Here is a 23,855-nt window from a genome sequence, read left to right as displayed (position 1 = left end):
AACTAAGTGGGCTTTCAGGCTTTATGAGCAGCGTCCCTGGCTCTTCAGTGCCAGGCAGCACCTCTGGGGTCAGCAAGCCTGGCTCAAGGGAGGAAGCAAGGGCTTGTCACCTAAGCCTCTCTGATCAGATTACGGTATCATTTTTGGCCCTTTCCTATAGTGCCTTGTGCTCTCCCAGTAACTCTCCTCCCATTTTAAGTAGTAGGGATATTACTAAGGAGAGGCTGGAGAAATAAACCCTCCTTCCCATTCAAACGTGTGTCCTCAGGTCCCATCTGATGAGGATCTGTGCCCTCAAGGGCCCCGGTACTTTGGTAACACAGGACTCTGCGTGCAAAGTCCCATCAGCAACCAGCTGCTCCTTGTGGGCTGCCACTGGCATCCAGAATTGAAGCTTCAAACACCAAGGTGACAGAAAGTGTAGGAAAGGTAACAATGTCCAACTCTTTACAGATCATAAAAGAACTCTTAAAATGCAGCATTCTACATGAAACGAAAAGCAAGACGTCATGGAGAAAGAATGCAAGCCAAACTAGGAAAAGCTGCTTGGCAGGAAACCTCACAGTCTGGTCTGGTCTCTGTGTCTTATATCAGCAGTTTCCTAACACCAGGAACTTCTTTACAATGAAAGGAGGGCAGAGCTTCTAACCCAGAAGCTTCCAAAAACCTTTAGCCTTCCCATCAAAATCTTGTGAAAATCTCACCTGCTCAAATGAGCATCTTTGGCTTTCCATTTGAAGACACTGGAACTTTTAAGTAAATCTCACCTTCAGGAACTTGTTTCTAGGTTAACGATAAAGGAATTCACACTCATTAAGCACCTTTGTTCCGGCATCAAAAAGCAACGTTACAGAACCGCTGCATCTGCCATCTTTCCCTTAGTCCAGCTGCCCACCCAGAGCATGAATATCTGCTACGTATCCCTGACAGATAGACAGCCACTGCCTCCACAGCACCTGTGGACAAGAGTCCGGACTTCATGGGGACAGGCAAAGCCTAAAGCCCCAGGCCCCCTTTGCACACCAGGCAACACGTGGTGACGCGAGTGCCCGGCGTAGGCACTGAGGGTTCAGCCCTCCTGGCGCAGCCACGGCCGGAACTGTCCGCCAGCCCTCTACTGTCACTTGTCGGTGCGTTAGTAATTTCTTAGTCTGACGCATGCTTGGAGGCAAACTCGGGCCCCGAGCTCCTTGCGGGAAGTGCTTAGCTGGCTGTGCAAGGCTGGGTCTCCAGTAAGCGCACGTCTGTCTCGAGGGGCCACGGCTTCTTAACAAGTAGCTCAAAGGAGAAGACACAGCCTCTGTCAGACAAGTTCTCACACTCAGAGGTGTTTCCCCTCGGGCTTGGGCCTAAACCCTGGCAGTCTGGCAAGGATCTGAAATCTGGTCCGTCTGGAGACCCGCGGGCCTCTTCCACACGAGCCCTGCCAGCCATGTCGCATCTCCCTCCATCTTCGTCAAGTGGGAACGGTCCTCAGCGGATCTCCCCAGAATCATGGGAATTAAGATGTTCTGTGTGCTTGACTAGGAAGGAGGGAACAGGGGTGAAACATCAGCAAAAGCAGTTTCTGTGGTTTTGAGGAAAAAAACCACATAGACTTTCTAGGGGCGTTCATGAGCATGGAGACTTGGGACAGACCACGCCGGCTCTCAGCTGGTGCAGTGGTTGTAAGAAAGTTCTCTGTGACCCACAGGCATCCAGCTCTTTCATGCGCTGTGACCTCAGGGTCTTGTCGAGACCCTGCTTCTGTGGGGTCAGACAATGTCCTGTTTTCTCAGTGACAGCAGACAGGGTGGGACTGTGCTCAGGAGAGAAGGCAGAAATGAAGTACCAATCTGGAGACGAGAAGCTAGACGTCCTGAGGGGAGTGACTGAAGGTCCGAAGGAAAGAACTTCTCTCCCAGACACTGCTTGGCATGGCATTCGAGCCTGACAGGATCTCCTGTCTCTTGCTGATTTGATGATAAAATATGGATTGGACCAACAGGGAGAGAAAACGCCTCAAGAAATAGATGGATAATTGGCTCTGTTTGCATGCTCGCTGCTGTGTGAGACGCCACACCAGCATGACTAATGCGTCTCCCCTCTGCCTAAATTAGATTTTGATTGTCTCAGAGATGTTCACTGAATCGCAGATGTTGGAGGTAAAAAGACCCCAGCTTCTCAGGAACGAGTGTGCGGGATCCTCCTCCCAGGCTGAGGGGCCCCTTCCCTGCCGAGACCTGGGAGCAAAGCAGCCACCCCGGATGGAGCGGGCTCCAGGGTCCCGGTGCAGGCTCCTTAGGTGGCTGTAAGCAAGTGCATCGCATCAGTAACTGATACCTCGTACAGACCCTAAATTGGACCCAGAGTGTCCTGTTTGTCAGATTTCCCCTGGCTCTCTGCCACATCAGGTGGAGCAGTTCAGGGTCCTTGCCGGCTCGCCCCCTCGGTGTTCCTCAGCCACTCTGTTCTGATCTGGAAGATAGTCATAAATGCTTTCTCATTTCTCTTGCAGAATTTAGCCTACGAGATCATCCTAACGCTGGGACAGGCATTTGAAGTTGCTTACCAGCTCGCGCTGCAAGCCAGGAAAGGGGGTCATTCCTCCACGCTTCCAGAAAGCTTTGAAAACAAGCCCTCCAAGCCCATCCCCAAGCCCCGAGTCAGCATTCGCAAGTCGGTGGTAAGTAGAAAAGACACAGATGTTCTGAAAACCTTGAAGTGGAGCGGAGGGATCCTTGGTGCCATGGGGGCTGGCGAGAATCCAGGGCCTGCCCTTCTGGTCCTTCCCTCGGCCTCATCCTGGCACGTGTCTGTCCTCTCAGCCCAGTTCCTGCAAAGTCTTGGGGACCATCTGCCTGAACTTGGAGGCTCCCAAGGAAATTCCACTTCTTTTGTCCCTTGCAGCAGCCTGTGAGGGGACTGGGCGCTGCTGGCCTCCCGGGGGAGTCTTTCCTCAAGGTCCAGGCGATCTTGGGAAAAAGGATCCCTGAGGCCCCGGCTGCCACCCCTCTAGGGGGCAAGCCTCTCACAAGCCGCAGGGCAGCAGAGAGGGTGACAGAGGCTCACGGGGAGGGCATCCCTGGTACGCAGCTAGAGGAGGCTGGAGGCGCAGGCTGTACGCGGGCCTGACAAGGAGGCCTAGGCACAGGCTTCCTGCAGAGTGGGGTCTGTTCAGAAGGTACCGCCCCTCCTCCCCGGCATCTGCCTCCCTCCAGAAATTTCCCCCCTTCCCTCCCACACGCTCCGCACACATCCTGTCCTAACAGACTTTCATGACTTCAAAGCGGCCTCCTCTGGTGGTAGCAATACCCAGAAGCTGGAAGCCTCCTGTCTGGTTTCTGCTGCCGTATGGCATCCTAGAAACTCTGGGACTCAGGGCAGCAGGCACCCTCAGAGGCATCACTCAGCCCACGTATCCTTCCGCCTGTGACTCTCCTCCTCCCCGCCGAGCCCTGTCCCCAGAGTCGTGGGGAATTGTAGGGTTTTTAATGTTTACAGAGGCACCACCCTTCTTGCTCACCATCTTCTCTTTGGCCTCTACTCCTGTCTCCATTCTTGGCAACTTCAGCATCCCTGGGGATGATCCTGCCCACGCCGGGCCCCTCTGCTCCTGCACAGCCCACCTCTCCAACCTCTTTCCCCACCTCACCGTTCACTCCCTCATCGCTGATCGTCACCAGTAACTGCACGCGTCCCCTGACTTTCCTTCTGACCCCCAGTCCTCCCGCCTCAGCACCTCCCAGCCCTGCGGGCTCCCAATCCTGAAGCACTCCCAGGTTCACTTACAGGTTCAATTTCTCCCTCATTTCTCCTTCGAGGCTTAGCACACATCTGAAACTTAGTGTGTTCAGAACAGAATTCTCCATCTCTCCGCAAAGTTGCTTCTCTCTGTCTCTCCCAGCTCAGTAAACGGCATAACCATTCACCATGTTGCTTAAGCCATAAATCTAGAAAACACCCTTGATTTCTGTCTTCCTCACACCTGTGTCCACCCCACAAGCAGATTCTATCTGTTCAGCCCCTAAAACATCTCTCAGATCCATCCACTCCTCTCCATTTCCTCTGTCACTCTTCCCATCCAAGCCGTCACCACCAGTCATCTCCAAAATACTCCCATATGTCTCCTAAAAACTCCCCTCCTCCACCCGGCAACCAGGGTGACCTCCTTAAAACATAGATCGGATCATGGTATCACTGCCCCAATTTCCCACCACACTCCCCTCTGACACTCAGGCCTTCCTCTTCCTGGAAACAAAGCTCACTCCCACCTAAGGCCTCTGTGCCCCCTGTTCCCTCCACCTGGCTTTGTCTCCCCCTTGTTTCTACATGGCTGAGTCTGGCTTGTCGTCCAGGGCCCAGCTACACAAAGAGGCTTCTCCTGGCTTATCCTGTTTATGGTCTATCTTATCCCACAAGAAAAGAAAGTTAAATGTCCAGGAATTTTCAGAACATTTGGGGGATTAGCTCTTAGCCTACCGTATTCATTCCCGTGTGGTCTGCATGAATCTGTTCGTGGCAGGGACCTCCATCTGACTTGTCTGGTCCCCACAGACTTCTTCCAGATGAGCACAAAGGGTGTGTGCCGTAAGAGCTCAGAATATTCAGAGGCCTTCACTGAAAAATATGAAACATACAGTGAATCATACTGCTGTCCTTTAACTGCCCCAAGATCCCATCCCCCTCAACAGGTGTCTGTGTTCCATTTCCCTCGGCCCCAGTAGTTTATTTTTGAGAAACAGCCCATGATTAGACATGTGGAGTCCTCCTCACAGCCTTGTGGAGATACAAATTGCAGGTGGCCGACGGGCACAGACCCCGCACTCTTCGGGCAGCTCCCTTGCCCCAGTTTCCTGAGCAGAGCAGGTGGCCAGGGGCAGACATGGAAACACCACAGAAAGAGGCAGCAATCTGGTGGAGAACTGCCCCAGGCCCCCCCGTGAGAGCTCAGAACTCAAGCCTTACCCAGAAAGGGCCTGTTTAACCTTGTACACGCAGGGGCTAAAATGGTGTTGACATTTTACAGCTCAGTGTGGTTCAAAGCTCACCCTGACCTGGACCCACTCACCTCTTCACCCTCAGTGTCTCCCAGCCGGGTCCCCCTCGGCGACCTGACTGCAAGCCCTCAGACGGCCTCTCTCCCTAACCTCGGGGACCTTGCACATGCTGCCCCAAACCCCCTGCCTTTACCAGGAAACTCTTGCTTCTCCTCCAGCTCTCTGTTTAGACATTACCTTAATTAATTTTTAAATAATGTCAAGTATTTATTGGGCGCCTACTGTTTAGTGGGTTGCCGGGAGCTTTTCTGAGTTTGAGCGAAACAGGAGTAAACAGAACGGACAGAATCCCACCTTCATAAGCATACGTTGTAGTGGAGGATGAACAAAAACATGATGTATGTGGCAAAAGGATTATAAAGAATAGAGCAGTAGAGGAGAGCAGAAAAGTTGAGGTGCTATTTTGGTTGGGGGTAAACTGGTGAGGAGGTGATGTTTGAACTGCACCCTGATTGACATTAGGGTGTAAAGCAGGCAGATGTCTGGAGAGTATTCAGGCAGAAAGGTGATGAGCACAGAGGCTCTGGGCTGGGGCTTGGTGTACAGGGAGCAGCAGGGAGGCCGGTGTGGCTGGAGCGTAGAAAGGCAGGCGGACAGGGCCACCGTGGGTCACCTCGAGGACTCTGGGTTTATTCTGACTAATGGAAATCACTGGAGGCTGGAGAGGCAGGCAGGACATAGCCTGGTTCACCTTCTCTAGGAAGCCCCCATGGCTTCCGAAATGGGGTCAGTGGCCTTCCTGGGTGCCCACAGAGCACCCTCTTCCCCCTCAAATCTCACTTCGCAGTAAAGTATTCCTATGTCTGCTCCCCACCTGTGTGCCTTCCAGAGCAAGGGCCGTGTCTCACTCACCGTCCCCCCCCCGACACCCAGTGCCTTGCAGTAAATGTGTATCAGAAGAACGAACAGATGACTCTCACCCCCACAACATCCTGAGGTCCTGCCAGAGCACAGTGCTGGTTTCCAGGCAGCGTTAGGATACATGCGTGCAACCCCAGGCAGGTACCGTATAACGGGCATCAGCCTTTCTGTTTTAAAGCAGATAGACCCATCTGAGCAAAAGACTCTGGCCAATCTGCCGTGGATTGTGGAGCCGGGACAAGAAGCCAAGAGGGGAATAAATACCAAGTATGAGACCACGATTTTCTGATACTCACCGTCCTCCCGTCCTCGCGGTGCCTTGCACGCCGAGCAGTCCCGGAGCAGGCTTTCCACCCAGCGCAGGAGGAAGACTGCTGTTTGTGTGGCCTTGTCACGGGCGAAAGGCCACTGGCCATTCCTGGGGACGTTCTTTCTGCACCAGTGACAGAAAGTGCAACCAAGACTTTCCAGCCGTAACCCCTGAGAGAAATGAGTTGAGATTTGTGGCTCACTCTCCCGACTCCCCTCCCTGCTACCACCCGAGGTATTTCTCGTGACTTTGCCCCAGCACTTGCTTTGCTGTATTTGGGGATAATACCTTAAGAAAAAAAAATACAGGGGATCTCTACTACTGCCTAAAAGTATAAAAATCTTAAGTTTATTTTTCACTGTCAGCAGTTTTCAAGGTAGAATGAGAACAGAACTACCCCCAGAAAGCATCTGTAAAATCATTATCTCACTGAGTATCGGTTCATGCAAAAGGACAAAAAGTACCCGATTGCCAGGAAATCCTATTTCCCAATTTCTATATTTGTGGATTTTATATGTAAGCAACTATGTCAGATAAAGAAAACCTTTACATCTATGGATTGATTCAAAAACTTAATGATTTAAAACAGAGGAATTTATTATGCACAGAAAAATGTGTCTTGTATTAAGTATTTTTATTAAAAGAATGTTTCACTAACACATGGATAAGAAAACTAGGTTAGTTGTGAGGGATGTTTTGCTTTCATTTCAAATAACTAAATTTCTACTGCTACTACCAAGAGGACTGGCTTGAGCGTTGCAAGGTACTATACTAGAGACGCTCACTAGAGCAGGAGATTTGGGCAAGCAGGCTGGCATCTTACCGAAAAGTGCTGACACAGCCATAAGCCTGCAAAGATTTTTTTTTTTTTTTTAAACTTCACTGTTTTAAAAAACATGTTAAAAAATCTAGGGCTCCTGCTGTCAAGATTTCTGCCATGGAAACCTTGTTTGTTTGAGAAAGATGTTAATAAAATTCTATTGCAAAAAAAAAATTTTTTTTTTCTAGAAAAACACAAATACAAAAAAAAAACAGAGATTCCAAAGTAATAAAACTCTTTTCTTGAAATAAAATAAATAAATGTTTGCTTACTCTTTGATTAAATAAAATTTACTTACATTTCATTAAGGTATTTTAATTTTTTTAATGTCTCTGTGGAGTATTTGTATGATACCATAATGTATATTTATGTAGAATCAAATTATATAAACAGTACCAATATCATTATAGAAAAAATAACATTTTAATGTATATTGTTCTAACCAATCATTGTGAATCATTTTGGAGTTCATTATAATAAGAAATATTGATAAATTGTGGGATTGTCTTAATTTTTTTTAAATTAACCAATATTATTTTAAACCTGAGATTATCAGTTACATTCATCAGTTGGTGAGTTTTAAAGAAAGACAACTAAATTTTATTTCAAACTGACAAATGTATATGGTTTTAGTTCAGTGTTGGAGAATTTTAATACAATATTAAATTACTTGAACTGAACAGTTCCTTGTATATATTTTGCCTATTCACTGTTGATATGTATGTAGTAAATTGAGAGTAAAATAACCCTAAAATATGGTACCAAAAAGAAACTGTATAGGAGCAAAGTAAATAGTAGCTTTGCTGAAAAGGAAACATGTAAATATGCTTGGGCTTCCAGTTATAAATTTTGTAATTTTTGTCATTATTTATATCCTATAAAAAACACACAAAATAAAATGGAAACTGTACAGCTGCTGGTGCTTGGCATCATTCTGTGAGCACCTTCCCACTTCCATTTAGGATAGAACCAAAGGCCCGGCCTTTTCAGCATCCATAGCTAAAGGGATTTTTTTCATTTGGCAAAATTGAGAAAATTTGCTCATTTCCAAGTTCAGCCAGGCCTTTAAAGCTTGAATTTCAGCCATAAAGCCCCCATCGTCTTTAATGTTAAAGTGGACTGTAAGGAAGAATTACCAAAACAGAAATTGGTAAAAGAGGAAGGACTGCCAAACTGCATTACTTTTATAGGACAAAAAAGTACATGTTTGTCTTAGGCTGCCATAACAGAACACTGGGTAGCTTAAACAACAAATTTATTTCTCACAGTTCTGGAGGTCCTGGGAAGTCCAAGATCAAGGTGCCAGCAAGGTAGGTTTCATTCTAAGGCCGTTTTCTCCTGGCTTGGCTCGTTGGTGGCTGCTGTCTTGCTGTGTGCTCACATGACCTCTCTGTGGTGTGTGTCTGCAGAGGGTGGGGGAGCATCAAGCTTTCTGGCTTCACTTCTTATAAAGGCACTAATCCCATCATGAGAGCCCCACCCCCATGACCCCATCTTACCCTAATTATCTCCCAAAGGCCCATCTCCAAATACTCACCATGGAGCATTAGGACATCCACATATGGATTTTGAGGGGACACATTTTCCATAACAACACTCATTTTTCCTAAAACACACGTACCAGCTATGAGTCAAGTAATAAAAGGGTCATGTTAGAGACACACTGGAAAAATCAATGATTCACATTCCATATCCTGTGACTTTCAGCAGAAGATCTCCCCACTGCTGGATCCAAGTTACTCTCCAAAACACATGCCAAACCAATCTCAGGGTGCTCCCAGCCTGACATGCAGAGGCCTAGGGCTTTGAACCCAAAAGGGCTAAAACCATCTGGAGATGGGGCAACATTCACAGAGGCAGAAGGACAGGTTTCCTGAAGGAAGGTTTGGGCTGGGATTTTAGACAGTAATGCTTTGCCTGGGCTAATTCAACCCCTTTTTAATCTTTGCTAACCACCAAGAGGTCAGCAATCCTCTTATCTCTGTGGATCAATGCTTATTTGTATCAGTTATGATCCCAGCATGAAGTAGATGGCACACTCCAGTTGGGAGAATTTAAGTTTAATAAGTAGAATACTTACAAAGGTCTTGGCAGCATGTAGAGAAACTAGCCCTGGGCTGGTGTGGCCTGAGGGGAGTGGGAAAGGAGGCGGCTTGTGGAGGGGTCTTCCAGACAGGTGCTGTGGGCTTCAGAAAGGGAGCCAGGGATCAAAATACCCTGATCTCAGGGAGAGCGGCCAAGATGGCAGAGTAGGAAGACCCTGAGCTCACCTCCTCTCACGAGCACACCAAAATCACAACGATCTGCAGAACAAGCATTGATGAAAAAGACTGGAAACTACCAGAAAAGATCTTCTACAGCTTAAGACATAAAGAAGAAACCACAACTAGATGGGTAGGTGGGGCAGACTTGCTATATAATCAAATCCCATACCCCCTGTGTGGGCAACCCACATACTGGAGAATAATTATGATGCAGAGTTTCTCCCACAGGAGTGAGAGCCTTGGGGCCCACAGGCTCCCCAGGGCTCTGGCACCAGGAAGACAAGCCCCCAGAGCATTTGGCTTCGAAGGCCAGCAGGGCTTAACTGCAGGAGCCCCACAGGACTGGTGGAAATAGACTTCACTCTTAAAGGGCACACAAAATCTCACATGCACCAGGACTCAGGGCAAAAGCAGTAATTTGATAGGAGCCTGGGCCAGACCTACCTGCTGGTCTTGGAAAGTCTCCTGGATTTGTGGGGGGGTGGGAGGAGGAGACCTAGTTGCAGCTCGCCCTGGGGACACACAACACTGGTGGCAGACATACTGGGGAACACTCAAATGCATGAACACTGTGCTGGCAGCTGACATCTTGGCTCATTAGCACGAGACCTGACCCCACCCTGCAGGCACCAGTGCAGGGATGCCTCAGGCCAAACAACTAACTAGGCTGGGGCACAGCCCCACCCATCAGTCTAGACCCTACCCTGGGACCAGCTAGGCCCTGGCCTGGCCCACTAGCAGGACAACACAACCTTGAGGACACCCCAGACCTCATACCCAACTGTGTCAGGAACCGCAACCCCCGCCCCCACCACCAACCCAATGATCTGAAACGAGCTCTGGGATCCTTGGACCTTGCAGCCAGACTCCAGGAACCAGCTCTGCCTGCCAGTAGACCGGCACTAAACTAACCCCAGGACCTGGCTTCACCTGCCAGTGGTGGGCATCAGCCCCAGAGTCTTCAGGAGCAAAATGACAAAAATTAAAGAGGGAATATTGAAAGCAGCAAGGGAAAAGCAACAAGTAACATACAAGGGAAGTCCCATAAGGCTATCAGCTGATTTTTCAGCAGAAACTCTGCAGGCCAGAAGGGAAGTGACACAATATATTTAAAGTGATGAAAAACCTACAACCAAGAATACTCTACCCAGCAAGGTTCTCGTTCCGATTTGATGGAGAAATGAAAAGCTTTACAGACTAGCAAAAGCTAAAAGAATTCAGCACCACCAAACCAGCTTTACAACAAATGTTAAAGGAACTGCTCTAGGTGAAAAAGAAAAGTCCACAACTAGATACAAGAAAATTAGAGAAGGAAAAAAGCTCACTGGTAAAGGTACAGTTTATACAGTAAAAGTAGATAATCATCCACACACAAAACTAGTAGAGAGATTAAAAGACATAAGCAGTAAAATCATCTGTATCCACAGTAAGGTAAGGGGTACACAAAACAATTAGATGTAAAATATATCAAAAACAGTAATCATGAGGGGAGGAGAGTACAAATGCAGGGTATTTAAAATGCATTTGAAATTAAGAGGTCAGCAACTTAAAACAATCACGTTTATATACAGACTGCTATACAAAAACCTTATGGAAACCACAAACCAAAAATCTATAAAAGATTAACAAAAAGAAAAAGGAATCTAAACATTACACTAAAGATAGTCATCAAATCACAAGAGAACAAAATAAGAAAGGGGAAAAAAGACCTACAAAAATAAATCCAAAACAATAAACAAAATGGCAATAAGAACATACATATTGATAATTACTGTAAAGGTAAACAGACTAAATGCGCCAGCCAAAAGACAGACTGGCTGAATGGATTAAAAAGACAAGACCCCTTGGGCTTCCCTGGTGGCGCAGTGGTTGGGAGTCTGCCTGCCGACGCGGGGGACGCGGGTTTGTGCCCAGGTCCGGGAGGATCCCGCATGCCACGGAGCAGCTGGGCCCGTGAGCCATGGCTGCTGGGCCTGTGCGTTCAGGGCCTGTGCTCCGCAGCGGGAGAGGCCACAACAGTGAGAGGCCCACGTACCGGAAAAAAAAAAAAAAAGACAAGACCCATATACATGTTGCCTACAAGAGGCTCACTTCAGATCTAGAGACACATACAGACCGAAAGTGAGGGGATGGAAAAAGGTATTCCACTCAAATGGAAATCAAAAGAAAGCTAGAGTAGCAATACTTAGATAAAATGGACTTTAAAATAAAGACTGTTACAAGAGACAAAGAAGGACACTACAAAATGATCAAGGGATCAATCCAAGAGGAAGATATAACAAATGTAAATATATATACATACAACATAGGAGCTCCTCAATTTATAAGGCAAATATTAACAAACATAAAAAGAGAAATCAACGGTAACACAATAATAGTAGGGGACTTTAACAACCCCACTTACATCAATGGAAAGATCATCCAGACAGAAAATCAATAAGGAAACACAGACCTTAAATAACCCATCAGTCCAAATGGACTTAATATTTACAGAGCACTCCATCCAAAAGCAGCAGAATACACATTTGTTTCAAGTGCACATGGAACATTCTCCAGGATATATCACACACTAGGCCACAAAACAAGCCTTGGTAAATTTAAGAAAACTGAAATTATATCAAGCATCTTTTCCAACCACAACACTATGAGACCAGAAATCAACTACAAGGAAAAAAACTGCAAAAAACCACAATCACATGGAGGCTAAACAATATACTACTAAACAACCAATGGATCACTGAAGAAATCAAAGAGGAAATCAAAAAATACCTAGACACAAATGAAAATGAAAACACAACAATCCAAAACCTATGGGATCCAGCAAAAGCAGTTCTAAGAGGGAACTTTACAGTGATACAAGCGTACCTCAGAAAACAAGAAAAATCTCAAATAAACAACCTAGCCTTACACCCAGAGCAACCAGAGAAAGAACAAACAAAACCCAAAGTTAGTAGAAGGAAAGAAATCATAAAGATCAGAGCAGAAATACATGAAATAGAGACAAAAAAAAAATAGAAAAGATCAATGAAACTAAACACTGGTTCTTTGAAAAGATAAACAAAATTGATAAATCTTTAGCCAGACTCATCAAGAAAAAAAGAGGGTCCAAATCAATAAAATCAGAAAAGAAAAAGGTGAAGTTACAGCCAACACCACAGAAATACAAAGGATTATAAAAGACTACTATGCACAAGTATACCAATAAAATGGAAAACCTAGAAGAAATGAACACATTCTTAGAAAGGTACAATCTCCCAGGACTGAACCAGGAAGAAACAGAAAATAGGAACAGACCAATTACCGGTACTGAAATTGAATCAGTAATTTAAAAAACTCCAGCAAACAAAAGTCCTAGACCAGATGGCTTCACAGGTGAATTCTACCAAACATTTAGAGTTAACACCTATCCTTCTGAAACTATTCCAAAAAACTGCAGGGGAAGGAACACTTATGAGCTCATTCTATGAGTCCACCATCACCCTGATACCAAAACCAGACAAAGATATCACAAAAAAAGAAAATTACAGGCCAATATCACTGAGGAATATAGATACAAACATCCTCAACAAAATACTAGCAAAAATACCTCAACAAAATACAAATCCAACAATACATTAAAAGGGTCATACACCATGACCAAGAGAGATTTATACCAGGGATACAAGGATTTTTCAATATATGCAAATCAATCAATGTGATACACCACATTCACAAATTGAAGAAAAACCATATGATCATCTCAACAGATGCAGAAAAAGCTTTTGATAAAATTCAACGTCCATTTATGATAAAAACTCTCCAGAAAGTGGGCAAAGAGGAAACATACCTCAACATAATAAAGGCCATACATGACAAACCACAGCTAACATCATACAGTAAGTCCCCTACATATGAACGAGTTCCATTCCAAGTGCACGTTTCTAAGTCCAATTTGTTCATAAGTCCAACAAAGTTAGCCTAGGAACCCAACTAACACAATTGGCTATACAGTACTGTAATAGGCTTATAATACTTTTCACACAAATAATACATAAAAAACAAACACAAAAAATAAAACATTTTAAATCTTACAGTACAGTACCTTGAAAAGTACAGTAGTACAGTAAAACAGCTGGCATCCAGGGGCTGGCATCGAGTCAACAGGCAAAAAGAATTACTGACTGGAGGAGGCAGAGGAGGTGGGAGATGGTAGAGCTGAAGGATTGTCAGCAATAGGAGACGGAGGACAAGCTGCAATTTCATTCATGCCTGATGCTGACGGAACACATGTTTGCATCTTTGAAAGTTTTGCAACTTGAAGGTTCGTATGTAGGGGACTTACTGTACTCAATGGTGAAAAGCTGAAAGCATTCCCTCTAAGATCAGGAACAAGACAAGAATGCCCATTCTCACCACTTTTTTTCAACATAGTTTTGGAAGTCCTAGCCACAGCAATCAGACAAGAAAAAGAAGTAAAAGGAATCCAAACTGGAAAGGAAGAAGTAACACTGTCACTGTGAAAACCACTAGAAAACTATTAGAGCTCATCAATGAATTTGGTAAAGTTGCAGGATACAGAATTAATATACAAAACATTATTGCATTCCTATATACTAACAATAAAATATCAGAAAGAGAAATTAAGGAAACAATCCCATTTACCATCACATCAAAAAGAATAAAATACCTAGGAATAAACCTACCTAAGGAGGCAAAAGACCTGTACTCCAAAAACTATAAGACACTGATGAGACTCCAGACGTAGAGAAGAGACTTGTGGTTGCCAAGGGGTAGAGGGTTTGGGGGAGGGATGGGGTGGGAGGTTGGGGTGAGCAGATGTAAGCTTTTATATACAGGATGGATAAAAAAACAAGGTCCTACTGTATAGCACAAAGAACTATATTCAATATCCTATGATAAACCATAATGGAAAAGAATATTTAGAAAAAAGAATGTGGGCTTCCCTGGTGGCACAGTGGTTAAGAATCTGCCTGCCAATGCAGCGGACATGGGTTCGATCCCTAGTCCAGGAAGATCCCACATGCCGTGGAGCAACTAAGCCCGTGTGCCGCAACTACCAAGCCTGCGCTCTAGAGCCCGCGAGCCACAACTACTGAAGCCCACATGCCTAGAGCCTGTGCTCTGCAACAAGAGAAGCCACTGAAGTAAGAAGCCCGCACCCCGCAACAAAGAGTAGCCCCTGCTCGCCGCAACTAGAGAAAGCCCATGTGCAGCAACGAAGACCCAACACAGGCAAAAATAAAATAAATAAATAATTTTTTTAAAAAAGAGAAGACAAAAAAACTTAAAAAAAAAAAATGGGTTGAAAACCTAAATAGACATTTCTCCAAAGAAGACATACAGAGGCCAACAGGTACATGAAAAGATGTTCAACATCACTAGTTATTAGAGAAATGCAAATCAAAACTACAATGAGGTATCATCTCACACCGGTCAGAATGGCCATCATCAAAAAGTTTATAAATAATAAATGCTGGAGAGGATGTGGAGAAAAGGGAACCTGCTACACTGTTGCTGGGAATGTAAATTGGTACAACCACTATGGAGAACAGTATGGAAGTCCCCTAAAAAACTAAAAATAGAGTTACCATATGATCCAGCAATCCCATTCCTGGGCATATACCCAGAAAAGACAAGAACTCTAATTTAAAACATACATGCACCCCAATGTTCACAGCAGCACTATTTACAATAGTCAAGACATTGAAGCATCCTAAATGTCCATCAACAGATGAATGGATAAAGAAGATGTGGTACATATACAGAATGGAATATTACTTGGTCATTAAGAAAATGAAATAATGTCATTTGCAGCAATATGGATGGATCTAGAGATTATCATACTAAGCACAGTCAGACAGAGAAAGACAAGTATCATATGATATCACATATGTGGAATCCTAAAAAATGATACAAATGAACTTTTTTACAAAACCTTATCTACAAAACAGACCTTATCTACAAAACAGAAACAGACTCACAGACATAGAAAACAAACTTATGGTCACCAAAGGGGAAAGGGATAAATTAGGAGTTTGGGATTAACAGATATGCACTACTATATATAAAACATATAAACAACGAGGACCTGCTATATAGCACAGGGAACTATATTCAACTATCTTGTAATAACATACAATGAAAAAGAATCTGTAAAAATATATATACATACATATGAAACTGAATCACTTTGCTGTACACCTGAAACACAATACTGTAAACCAACTAAACTTCAATTAAAAAAAACAAATACCCTGATCTCACTCTCCACCATCCACCCGGCATTACCTAAACCCACTGGAAGCCATAGGGCAAGGAGCACATTGATTTGGTCTACACAAGGCACCTCCAGAACCACAACAGGGCAGGGAAGAGGAAGGAGGGAGTCTGAGGGGCAAACAGAAGAGAGGCAGCCCTGGTATTGAAGGGATTTGCACCTCATTTTCTTGAAGGGGAAATTTGACACACTGGCAACTGAAATATCCATGGGGGTGGAGATCCTGGAATGTTAATATTATTCCAAAAAGGACTTCGATTCAATTACTCCATCTATTTTTTTTCTTCTTAAATGATAATCTATGATAAATTTGGGTAAATGAACCCAATGAAAATTATGCCTAGTTAGTTCCTTAATAAGTCATGGAAGTGATTTTTCTCAAGACATACCAGATTTTCTGCTGGAATACTTGGGAATATTGCTGGTGCATAAAATGTTTGGATATGATGGGGCAGAAGACGGGCTTAGATAAAGAACACATGGCCAAATTCTCAAAAATCAGTGAAAATTCATACTTGGACCCCAAGCAGCATTGCTCCTAAGCTATTTCTGAAAAGAAAAGAAAATTTGGTAAGTGGGCTAGCCTCCAGAGTTGTTCTTCCACAGAACTGGAATACAATAACCATGTTCAGAAGTCTGTATGGCAGGAAGCCTCTTTTTTTAAAAAACATTAAGTTTTTCAGTTCCTTTTTTATATGTTTCCTATGTTTCCTATGAAAATTAAGCAATCTGACATTATAGACACATTTTCTTAAAATTGGGTAACCAGCCAACAAAGGCTGGCAGAGTCTACCTGCACCAAGGCTCCAACAGCCTCCCCCGCACTCCTTTCCAGCCATCCACACGCCCCGCCTGCCCCAGCATCAGGGTCCTGCTTCCCACAGAAACCAGTTCCAAATCAGGGAATTTCATTAGGTCTGTTGCCCAATCACCATCCGGCATCCTATGAGATTCCATTAATACTCAAATTTTTGCAGTGGAATTAACCCTAAGACTTTGGTGCCGACCTGGGAAATGCCGATTCCACTTAACTGTTTCCTGCCTTGATCTCAAGCCAGTCTACTGACTGAGAATTCATTCTGTGTTCACCGTGGCTCCATTTTACTTAAGAGTCGCTAATGCAAAGATGATCATTCCCAACCCAACATGCTGCACTCTGTGTGTTGCTCATGAATAATCACAGCTACAAATTATCATCCAGACAGTTTTTGTTTTTCTCTCCAAAACCCCAGAGACCTATGTTTGTAAGAGCTTCATGGGCATTTACCTTCCCAAGCATAGTTAATGACTAATGATACAAAGCCTTACACATCAGACTGAGATAGAGATTCTCCATTTAACGGCTCCAGTAGGGTCACTCCAGCTGAAGGTGGCAGTACAGCCACTGAGGTTTTCAGACAGCCGAGGAGCACACATGTCACTTCACGAGCCCAGAGCATCCTACAAGTCCTGCCATACTGGAAAACTCGGAGTGATGTCTCAGCACCCGGTAAGAGCAAGCCGAGATGGAGCTGCTCTTAGCAACTTGAAGTCAGTTCACAACATGGTAATAAAAGCCATTCAAAACTATCCATATTCAATACTCAATTTAATTGTCCTCTGGATGTCTCGGTGCTTCAATCAAATGCCCAACAGCTGCTCCCCGGAGAGCCTGCAGTTCTCCCTCTTGTTGCCTCTCATCAATAAGACAAATGAGAGACTTGCCTGGTGGCGCAGTGGTTAAGAATCTGCCTGCCAATGCAGGGGACGTGGGTTCGAGCCCTGGTCTGGGAAGATCCCACATGCCGCAGAGCAACTAAGCCCGTGTGCCACAACTACTGAGCCTGCACTCTAGAGCCCGCGAGCCACAACTACTGAGCCCACGCACCCAGAGCCCGTGCTCCACAAGAGAAGCCACCGCAATAAGAAGCCCAAGCACTGCAACGAAGAGTAGCCCCACTCGCTACAATTAGAGAAAGCCCATGTGCAGCAACGAAGACCCAATGCAGCCAAAAATAAATAAATAAAAATAATAATAAAAATAAAGATAGGGGCTTCCCTGGTGGCACAGTGGTTAAGAATCCACCTGCCAATGCAGGGGACACGGGTTCGAGCCCTTGTCCGGGAAGATCCCACATGCCGCGGAGCAACTAAGCCCGTGCGCCGCAACTACTGAGCCTGCACACCACAACTACTGAAGCCCGCGTGCCCAGAGCCCTTGCTCCACAATAAGAGAAGCCACCACAATAAGCCCACGCATCACAACAAAGGGTAGCCCCCACTCATCACAACTAGAGAAAAACCTGCCTGCAGCAACAAAGACCCAACGCAGCCAAAAATAAATAAAATAATTTTTTAAAAAATGCATGCAGTCTTCTCAGAGAAAACCAAAAAGCCCAACATGCTAGTGTTGAGTCAGGGGAGACTGGGAAGGAGGAAAGGCACTGGAAATTCAGGAATCCTGTTTTAGCAGACCATTTCTGGGGTGTGCACTTGGCAGAGAGAGGGAAGACTGCAAACTCAGACACATTCAGGCCACACAGGTGACGTGAGTGAAGGGTGGACTGTGATGATCCACGCATCCACCATCTCAGGGGGCAGCTGATGGCTGCCAGGCAGAAAAGAAGACCCTGGCTCAATAGATTTTCTAAGAGATCAGGATTTTTATGTGAAACCACCAGATTTTCAAATGCTGGCAACAAGTTCAGTGTTTTTTTTAAAAAATAAGTGTGGGCCAAACAAAACTCCTCTGTGGACTGGGCCTGGTCCATGAATCACTTGTCTGTGCCTTTCTGAGATTCCACCAAACTTCAACAACCTCCAACTTGATTTCTAGTTATTAGAGGAGGTACGGTAGGTGGCTAGGGCTAGGAGATGGAAGAGATAGGGATGTAGGGGTCACTGACATTTGCTGAACTGTTCTTATATACTTGGTTTGTTTATGGGAGTATCAGGAGCTGAATTCAGGGACTAGTAGCAAAGACCAGAGATAAGAGTCTCTTAAAACAAGGAAGAAGTTGAATATTTTCTCACGTAACATGAACTTCAGACATAAATAGTACACAGCTGGAATGGTAGCTCCACAGTGGTCATCAAAATCCCAAGCTCCTTCTATATTTCTGCTCTGCCACCCTTAGCTTGTGGCATCCATCTTCAAGGTCACCTCATGAGCACAAAATGGCTGTCAGACCATCATTCGGCGAATCCACATTCCAGGCAGGAAAAAAGATGGTGAGGAACAAAGGGCTCCTGCCTCCCAACTGAGCAAGGCAACCTTTTAGGAGCTTTCCTGGAAGCTTCATGCTACAAGTTCTGCTTACATCTGCTACCCCTAGATAAGCAATTGGAAAATGTAGCTATTGTTGATTTTAGCTGAGCACACTGCAGCTCCCAACAATACAGCAGTAGTTAGGAAAAGGGAGAGACTGGATATTAGGATGGCCACCAACAGTATCTGCCACAAAAAAAAACAAACAAAAAACCCCAGTATCTGTCACAATGGGAATGTCACAGCACTAGGTAAAAGGTGAAAGCAAGCACACACAGGTGAGACACCTGAACAGAGAAAACAGTGACTGGAGGAGGAACCGGTAACACTGGTAATACTCCAACCTTGGCAGAGTTGCTCTATAAGCTAGCATCAAATCCAAGCAGGAAACATCCCCCCAGCTGTGTTAATATGCACAGCAAACATCTGTGCTGCTCGGGACGTTCCTGAGAGTGTCACAACAGAGCAGGTGGACAAACCATGCTGCAAACGCAGACATCACAGGCACAGCTCGCTGTGGCACAGGAGTGGGACTGGCAATGGCTTGGTAGGCCATCCAGAGCAAGGGTGGAGGACATGGGTTCTCAACCTCCGCTGCGCTCTGGGATCACCCGGGAAACTTTCAAACATATGGATGCCTGGGTCCCACGCCCGGCAATTCTGAGTTAACTGGTCTGGGGTGAGACCTGGTTTTTTGTGTGGGGGGGTACAGTTTATGCAGTAAAGTGTGAGAAGCTTCACTCCTGCATGGACCAGGCCCTCCAGATCCCCTGAGAGGCTGGGCAGCCCACATAGATCCCCACATCCAAGGCTACCACGGAAGTAGCTCCTTGAGAAGATTAAACCATTTGCTGAAGGCCACACAGCTGGGATGGCAGTGCAGCCAGGATTTGAACTTGGATCCACTTGACAGCCAAAGCAAAGCCGCTGGCCCAAGGTCTTTTCTCCAACGTCACTCCTAATCCTCCACCACTCAGGTACATGCATATCCCAGAGAGAATAACGTCTGGGACAGCTTTCCTGCTGAGCAAGGTCTGTCTCCTGGGAGCCAACAGCCATGAGGATAGATCCACCACGAGGTAGAGAAGGATACCTGGGGAGTGAGGTGTGTTCTGTGGAGCAAAAGCCGCACAGTCCCAATTTGTAAACCAAGGAAATGTGGGCAGCAAAGGAATAGCAATTTGTAACTGGGACAAAGGTAATTATACTATTGAGACCTGTGTTAGATGTTTGACATATTTTTCAAGCCTCACAAAAACCTTGCAATTAGATGTTGCGGTCCCTATTTGACAAATGAGGAAACTGAGGCTCTGAGAGTTGGCACCTTTTCAAATGGAAGGAAAAGGAGAAAAGGAAATGAAATCAAGATGGCAGAAGAAACATATGGATCCACTAGCCCCAGGGCTGCCACTAATTCAAAATGAACCCCCCTAACAGTTTCAAAGTATAAACAGGCTTCTCCATGGAGCAGGTTGCAGTAGGGCTGCCACCTACCTTGCTCAGTGCTTGAATCATTTGTGAACTGAGACTAGGTTGAGCCGTGGCCAAGTGCTGGCAAATCCAAAGCATCCCCCAACCTCTGCTGTCCGTTTGGCTCCCATCAGGATGGCCCCTGCTGCTTTTTTTCCAAGAGCAATCCCTACGGGCAGAGATGGGTTAGCCAGGATACCAGAAGTGGAAGCTCTTCAGCAGCAGAGACCACCTTTGACATCATCTCTGAGAGCTCAGGACTTAAGATCGGTCATGAACGACCCATGATGTGAATGAGTGAAATGAACAATGAATTAAGTGCAGAGATGAAATGACTGACGCTCCTGGATCCTCCAGCCCAGGGGCTGTGGTGGAGGCCAACAGCCATGGACCGAAACCGCAGCTCCCCCCCTTGCCTATGGGGCCCTAGTGATTTAACCTCTCTCCACCTGTTTCCACATCTAGAAAACAGAGATAACACCTTGCAGCCTTGGCGTTAGGATTTAATTAAATAATGTGTGGAAAGTACCCAGCATGGGGCCTGACAAATAAAAGGCCCTTAAAAAAAAAGTAGCTCCTCCTTCCTTCCTCCTAAAAAGGATTTTTTATGTCTCAGAAAGTTGACAGAGTGCAGCAAATAAATCAGAAATGAGAAACACAGATCTCCAAAATCTTCCCCAGCTGCTGAGACCCACACCTTGACCCCTAGTCTGGTGTTTATTGGCCACATTTCCAAGAGGATTCCACTTCCAACTGAAACACTCAACGCACAGCCCAGTGGGTGTTTCCATAAAGAAAAGAAAATCAGATTTGGATTCTGGCCCTGGCTTTATCAGATTAACTGCCTGGGATGTAGTTCTTCCCCTGTAAGCTAGGACTGCACAGTCTGCATCAACTACTGTGAAGATAAAATAAGGGCTGGGGAGGAGAGGAAGATTTGAATCTGATGAATGTGAAAGTTTGCTCCAACTCCTCAGAACAGCCACCTTGGTACTAAGCAGGAGTCTTCATTCACTGCTGGATGTTTTCCAGCTGATCAGTTGCTCAGAACCACCAAACTCAAACTCAGGCCCAGAATGCTCTCTCTAGACACTTATTCTAGCCCTGGTGATGAGAAATTACAGAGACAGATTTTTGTTTTACTTCCACGTGATAAGCAGTTCTGAGGGCCTGACCTCATAAATGAAGTTACAATGAACACCAGCGACTCATTTTCCTGAATCATAACTAATGAAAATGTCCCAAGTTTTGGTCTGCTCACAATGCCATCTGACTCAGCAGTATGTCCCTGTTGATGCCAAATGACTTCAAAGCCCTGGTCTCTGCTGAGTCCCACGTTTGATGCAAATTCTTCTGCCCCTGCCATGTGAATATATACAACTACACAACAATTCTTCTAGGGTTAAACTCATAGCCCCACAGCAAATGATGTTCTAATTTAGGTATTTTAATGGCTGTATGGTATATCCATAGTGTTAAGGATAGGGGTTATGAGCAAGGAGATCCATTCAAGTGATCTTAAAAAACTAAGAGTTATTAGAAAATCATTTTCTCCTTCTCTAAAGGTCGGTAAGTAAATTATAATAATAACACAAAACATATGTTGAATAATAGACTGCCATACTTGCCAACTTAAACACTCCAGGGATATGTTTATTCATTTCATATAATTTGGAAGCAGATCTTTTTTTATTCAAGTAAAGTTTTACTTTCCCCTAACGATGCTTCACAGCAAAATGCCAAACTAAAACGGGAAGATGAAGAAAATGCTGGTAATGTGCTACATCTTAACTTGACAGCCTCGTGACATCCTAGTGCAGAGGGAGAACACAGAATGCACTATGGGCACGCGGGTATACAGGAATTCCAACCATTCAGCAAAGATTTATTGAGGCTCCAAATGGAGCCAGGCTTCTGTTGGACTCTGGTATAAAACACCTAACAGACCTGGCTTTCATGGAGCTTACAGTCTAATGGGGGCCTCCATTAAATAAACGATACAGGTCAAAAAAACCACGACAGAGAAAAGAGGGGGCTACGAGAGGGCAGGGCAGCCTTCAGCAGAAGGATCATCTCAAGGAAAAAGATAAGAAGGAATTAGGAAAAAAAATTAGGTGGGGAAGGGCAGTATAGAAGTGAGAACCGCACATACAACACCACAGGAGCAAGAGAGGACAAGCAGGTCCAGGATTTTAAAGACAAGTGACATGATAAGATGAGCACTTTGGAAAGATCACGCAGAGGCATGACTGCTGGGAGAGAGGGTGGCCGGGGAAATGTTGGCCACGCAAAAGAGGATGGGACCCAAATAACACCAAGGAATGTGCAGTGAGCACTTTCTTGGTCAGAGCACTGAGATAAGTAAACACTCTGTGAGCATTATCTTATTAAATCCTTACAACAATGCTGAGAGGGAGGAACCCCTACAGATAAGACAACTGCTGATATTTTCTGGGTTTCTTATTATCTCTTGTCCCCAATTTCCCCCAACAACTAAAATGTGTTTGTTTATTGCCTTGGCTGCTACGGAAAGCAGTGCTAGGCATAATAGATATTCAAGACATAGAGGATAGACAGGTGGCTGCACGAATAAACCAATAAAGGAATTTTGCGCAAGAGCACACCGAGTGAAGGACCCCACAGCCATTGCACTTACCACACTAAGTTGCAACTGTTGGTCCTTGCTGGTTCTTCTCAGTGTCCTGTGCTGGTCCTCAGCTCACCAACCTCCAGATTGCCCTGGGCTCAGTCTGGGGCCTCCTGTCTTGTTTATCTACACCCGTTTTGTTGCATCTGGTCCTGTGGTTTTAAATACCATCAATTCACTGATGACTCTCAGATTTTTATCTCCATCAGAGACTCTTCCTATAAAAGAACCATCTACTCAACAGCCCCAGGTGTCTGCCTAACACCCACCTCAAACTTACTTTGTCCTAAACCCTGCTCCTTTTACAGTCTTCTCATCTCAGCTAACAGCAACTCTATTATTCTTCCAGTTGTTCAAGCCGGAGGCCAAAACCTTGGTATCATTCTTGACTTGTCCCTCTCACAACCTGTATCCGATCCATTAGCAACTCTTATTAACTCTTACCTTCAAAATATACCCAGAATCCAACTTGTCCCAGCCTCTCCTGCCACCACCCCAGTCTAGCCGCCTTCATTTTGCCCAGATTATTGTAAAAGCTTCTCGTTGGTCTCCCCACTTCCCTCCTCACCTGTCCTCCTTTCCGCTGATTCTCAACTGGTTCCCACTGCCAAAGTGATCAAGTTACAGCTGACTTCAGACCTCCCAACTGCTCACACTCCTGCGCTAGCTACCATCTCAGGGTAGACATCCTCGCCATGGCCTGGGAGCCCCTCCACAGAGCTGGCTGCACCTCCTACTAAGCTCCCCTCGCTCAGTCTTCTCCAGCCACAGCGGCCTCCATGCTGGTTCTGGAACAGACCAACCGGTCCCACTTTCCAGTCTTTGCACCTGCTGTACCCTGGCTTGGGGACTCTCTCCAGATACTTGCCTGACTCACTCCCTCACCTTTCCGGTCTGAACTCGAGTGTCACCTTCCAAAC

General features: G+C 45.4%; 1 protein-coding gene and 1 long non-coding RNA gene across 5 annotated transcripts in view; one reads left to right on the top strand and one right to left on the bottom strand.

Moving 5' to 3' along the window:
- ANKS1B (ankyrin repeat and sterile alpha motif domain containing 1B) overlaps positions 1–7,945 on the top strand; it is a 1,077,938-nt gene extending 1,069,993 nt beyond the window's left edge. For all 4 annotated transcript variants that reach the window (XM_067009945.1, XM_067009946.1, XM_067009948.1 and 1 more), the window contains 2 exons: positions 2,498–2,665; positions 6,079–7,945. In XM_067009945.1, coding sequence (XP_066866046.1) covers positions 2,498–2,665; positions 6,079–6,189 — 279 coding nt within the window. In that variant the 3' untranslated portion in view covers positions 6,190–7,945. The remainder of the gene's footprint in view (positions 1–2,497; positions 2,666–6,078) is intronic.
- A 394-nt stretch (positions 7,946–8,339) lies between these two features.
- Positions 8,340–23,274, bottom strand: LOC131767024 (uncharacterized). The gene is made up of 3 exons (XR_010835879.1): positions 22,945–23,274; positions 20,313–20,457; positions 8,340–8,433 (listed from the first exon to the last, which is right to left on the bottom strand). It is a non-coding gene; the product is annotated as an uncharacterized lncRNA (long non-coding RNA).
- Positions 23,275–23,855: the final 581 nt, after the last annotated feature.

The sequence above is a fragment of the Kogia breviceps genome, chromosome 12 (genome assembly GCF_026419965.1).
Source record: "Kogia breviceps isolate mKogBre1 chromosome 12, mKogBre1 haplotype 1, whole genome shotgun sequence".
NCBI classification, from domain to species: domain Eukaryota; kingdom Metazoa; phylum Chordata; class Mammalia; order Artiodactyla; family Physeteridae; genus Kogia; species Kogia breviceps.
Note: the sequence above shows the minus strand (reverse complement) of the source record. Positions and strands in the feature narration are given on the sequence as shown.